This window comes from Rhagoletis zephyria, unplaced genomic scaffold, assembly GCF_001687245.7.
Source record: "Rhagoletis zephyria isolate East Lansing unplaced genomic scaffold, Rhagoletis_zephyria_1.1 Rzeph_scaffold_29922, whole genome shotgun sequence".
Lineage (NCBI taxonomy): Eukaryota > Metazoa > Arthropoda > Insecta > Diptera > Tephritidae > Rhagoletis > Rhagoletis zephyria.
Genome location: NW_016186979.1, coordinates 1 through 4,488, shown reverse-complemented (window position 1 = coordinate 4,488; position 4,488 = coordinate 1). Strand labels below are relative to the sequence as shown.

Below are 4,488 nucleotides of genomic sequence, written 5' to 3'. Positions count from 1 at the left end.
CCCAAAAACTGCACTAATCACAATTCTGCCGAAATTAAAAAAAAAAACCAATACAAAGCTGGCTTATTTTAAGTTACTACTATGCCAAGAATGATAGAATACAAGATTGCGCCGATCAGAGAGGATTTTTGAGAATAACTTTTGTGTGACGTCTCACTGGTGAAATTGCGAGAGAGAAATGCCAAAACGTGAGCAAGAATGGAAGAAGAAGAAAAAATGTTGCAAGGAAAACGTAAACAAGTTGCACAAGTGTGACGTCATGCAAACCACGATTCTGTCAAATTCGTTAAGAGAGGAATAGCGGTCCGAGATCGGCGCAACCTTTGTATTCTCTCAATCGTGCTACTATGCAACATCATATTTCCCCACCACTATAAACATTTTATTACAACCCTACACTGCCAGCACTTGCACTTGTTTTAGGGATTTCAGTGGCAAATTACATCGATGTTTTTCTTTTATTCGATGCATCGAAATGTACATCGATATTTTTCGATGCATCGACTTGCTAGTGAAATTGAACAAAGATAGAAATAAATTACTGCAACTGAGGGGAACGGAACTTTGTGGAGTAATTTCAATACTTTGGTCAAAGTCACTTCTCTTTTTATTTACAATTAAAATACTGGAATGAAGCTACAATTGTCAGTTCTGAAAAAAACATCAACGCCTCGATACATCGACTATTTATACAGCGAGTGGAAAAATTTCGATGCATCGAAGAAAAACATCGTTATTTTCGATACATCGAGGTTTTTCCGACATCCCTAACTTGTTTACTGTTTTTTCATTGCATCTACAAAACAAACGTGTCTTGGATCTATTTACCAAAATTAAGTTTTTTATATTTCGTAATGTCTGAAGAGCCGCCGATCATTCGTTTCAAAAACCCACAATTCAGCTATATTGAGCCCGGTGGCAAGAAACACGTATTCAAGTCTTTAAAACAAATACTGGCGGTGGAGAAAACACAACAGTGGCCAGAAGGTGCTATGTCTTGTGAGTACGAGTGTTTGCTATCATCTTTAACTTCTGATTAAAAATTTATAAATACCAAACCTTTTGCTCTCGCCCAGACTCTTCGTTTAACGCTCCGCCTTCATTGCGACCACCTAAAAAGTACTCGGACATTTCGGGTCTGATTGCACCGTACACTGACCCGCACAGCAAGCTGCGGTACGCAAACTCCGAAGAATATGCTATTGTTAAGACTCTGCCATCCGATATTGTTGCTGGTTACTTGGCGTTGCGTGGTGCAAGCAGTATCGTCGGCTGAAATTCGTATAATTTAAAGATGGTCGCATGAGAAATAGGTTAAATAGAAATGATAAGATGCAAATTCAATTACAAGCACGTTAGCAGTAAGCCAGCAGAATCAGAAATTAGTCCCTCAAGTTCAATAACATGTTTGAAAGATCAGAATGCAACGCAAGTAAGCATTTACTTCATTGGATAATATGTATACATTAATATTACTTTCTCCAGTGGAGACCAGTTATACTAAGGCCCATCGGGTATTTAATACAAAATCATAATAACCAGGGAACGGATTTTATAAAAATTGCCTTTTTTTCTGCTAAAGAGATGGACTTATTCATAAAAAATAAAGTGGGTGTAAAGAGTTTTATAAAATAACGTTTTCATTCATTTTCCAGTTTATAAACCTTTTTTAAAGCTACTTTATTTTTTATGAAGAAAGCCAAGTATATTCGATTAAAAATGTGCACCAGTTAGCTTTCCCTGATTCCATATATGTATATACATTTGATGTTGCCTTTTTTTTGCCTTTTTAAGGGTTTTAAGAGATTTTCAAGGCTTTTCTTCGCGAAAATCGAATGAAAAAGCTGCCAGAAAACTTCAAAATGCATCTTGTGGCTCAATGTTACTACAACTATAAAATAAACGTTTCTATAACAAATGTATTTCTTGAGTTTTTAGTGCCTTTTGCTTTTTTGCGATTTTCTGCCTATTTCGTTATTTTATTTTGCCTTTTCTAGCATATTATTTTATTTTGCCATTTTTACAGATTTTTAGGTCCTAAAAATCCGTTCCCTGATAATATTAAGATAAATGTGTCAGTATATTCTTCGAGATATTTTTAATCTAGATTTCCGTGGGCGCGTTAGGAGATGCTTAAAATAAAAGTAGATAGCGAATTTTCGTGCTGTTACAACAAATACCAAAAACAACTAATATTCTGATATCTCAGTACAAATCGTAAACGAAATTGTATGTCGTAGCTTTGCAACTGATATTTCAGATTAAAATCCACTTTCTTTATATTACCAAAGTTTTAAATTAAATTCTAGATCTGCTTCAAGGTATAAAAGTAATATGATCTTAAAAACATATTAAAGTGCATCTTCGCTAAAAATGCGGGGGCGTGAAGTATTTGCAAATGTTAGCGAGTGGACGATTTCCAACAAGGATTGGAAGGCTTTTGGGCTTTAGATGAAACCATTCTGCCGTAAGATCTATGGCCCTGTTCGCTTGGGAGAAGGGTTCCTAGGATTGAATGATGGTGCTGCGGTGAAAATGGAAGAAAATACATATTTCTTTGGTAGCGGAATACGGAATAGATTTGACATTCAGATTAATTGGCTGGGGTAATCTAACTATGTCTCTACCGATACCTGTACCTAAATACCGATGTGTATACATACCTATGTACATGCATGTGTACAAGTCTTCATGCCTGTTATACATATGTGCGTCACGATTACCCGCAAAACGCTGAAACTAAACTAGAATATATGTAAACACTAATTATTAAAGAGCACGAAGGTACTGAAAAACAAGCAAACAAGAAATGAGGAAAATTGATATACCAATGCCAGCAAAACAATTTATTGGCATCCCAAACAATGTCAATTGAAATTGCAGGCGTGCTGTGCCTAAGTGTTAAAAGATTACATCCAACGGTTCATGTTTTGTACACATATAAGTGCATACGTGCATACATACATTTTTACATGCATTTTTTGTATCAAAAAATGAAAATGTACAAATTGAACCGCAAGAGATTAAATGAATAGTATTAACGCTATATACATACATATATGTATATGTAGATATATGCTTTGAAAATATGTTTACCTGCTCGCTGAGCGCACAAAAGTACACCCACACAAAAATAGGTAGGCCATCACACAGGCAATACAAACCTTCCGGGAAGTGGTCGCTAGTGTAAAAGGATCGCCGTAAGATGACTGCGCTCAGTCAGCAAAATATCTATTTGTTTGAGAGAGCATTGAAGCAGAAATTCCTAAACCTGTTTACCAACATACATTTTCGATTTTGAGCATCGCGCGCAAGTGCACAGGTTTAAGAGCATTGATTTTTGCTCGATGCCTGCAGTCTTCAATGAGTTTCACATTCGAAAGCATCTTGGGCGCACAGCGTAGCTCTAAAAACTTTGATTAAAAAAATAAACAAAATTTTAGCGCCTCTCAAAGGCCGGCAATACATATGTATAAGTAACAATATGTCTGCAACAACAAGTAGTGGCACAAGTAGCGCGAGTGACAATTCAGTAACGGACGGAGATTCCAGTTTTAAATTCGCCAATAAAACATTGCAAGACTATGAAGTTATATCGGTCATTGGCAACGGCACATTTGGAACGTGCTTCAAAGTGCGCGACAAACAAACCGGTGAGCTGTATGCCTGGAAGGGCATCGACTACGACGAATTGAGTGAATCTAAGAAGGCGTCGTTGGTGTCGGAGATACGGGTGCTGCGTCAACTACAACATCCCAATATTGTGCAATATTATCATCATTTGGTCAATCATGAAGCCAAGTCCATATTCATTGTAATGGAATGCTGCGAGGGTGGAGATTTGGCGCAGCTAATTAAACATGCGCGCACGGATCGTAAGCGCTTCGAAGAGCGTTATATCTGGCGCGTGCTATTTCAGGTCTGCAAAGCGCTGCAGGTATGCCACAATAAAATAAGGAAAGGCACTATTTTGCATCGGGATATAAAACCTGCAAACATATTCCTTGACGCGCAAGGAAACGCTAAGCTAGGAGATTTCGGCTTGGCGCGTATGCTACGTAAAAATCAAGATTTCGCAGCTACTTTTGTCGGCACACCCTACTACATGAGCCCAGAAATCGTCAAGGGATCGAAATACGATCGCAAATCGGATGTGTGGGCGGTGGGTTGCCTGGCATACGAAATGTGCGCTCTCCGCACGCCCTTTCAGGCACCGAAGTTTGATGAGCTCACTTTGAATATTTCGAATGGAAAGTTTAGTCACATACCGGATGTGTACTCCGGGGACCTGCAGGAGATTATTGCCTACATGTTGTCGGTGGATAGTGAGCAGCGTCCCAGCATTGAAGTGATAACGCGTCATCCAATCGTCGTACGGAATATAACTGAATTAGGTAACAAATTTCCAACTCTGATAAAAGCTGAGGCCGATTTCTTTGCAGCCGAAGAAAAACCGGAGGTACGTTGTAAGCTGCAATACAGCCCCAT

General features: G+C 38.3%; 2 protein-coding genes across 2 annotated transcripts; both read left to right on the top strand.

Annotated features, from left to right (window-relative positions):
* The first annotated feature begins 694 nt into the window (after window positions 1-694).
* Window positions 695-1,589, top strand: LOC108382987 (INO80 complex subunit C). Its single transcript, XM_017639361.1, has 2 exons — window positions 695-999; window positions 1,077-1,589. Exons 1-2 carry the CDS (start codon window positions 855-857, stop codon window positions 1,274-1,276), a joined length of 345 nt encoding a protein of 114 aa, XP_017494850.1. The 5' UTR covers window positions 695-854; the 3' UTR covers window positions 1,277-1,589.
* LOC108382986 (serine/threonine-protein kinase Nek2-like) lies at window positions 1,346-4,483 on the top strand (the record flags this gene model as incomplete). The annotated part of the gene is made up of 2 exons (XM_017639360.1): window positions 1,346-1,432; window positions 2,310-4,483. A coding segment is annotated over exon 2 (999 nt), but the record flags the coding sequence as incomplete, so codon positions are not given.
* Between the last annotated feature and the right edge of the window lie 5 nt (window positions 4,484-4,488).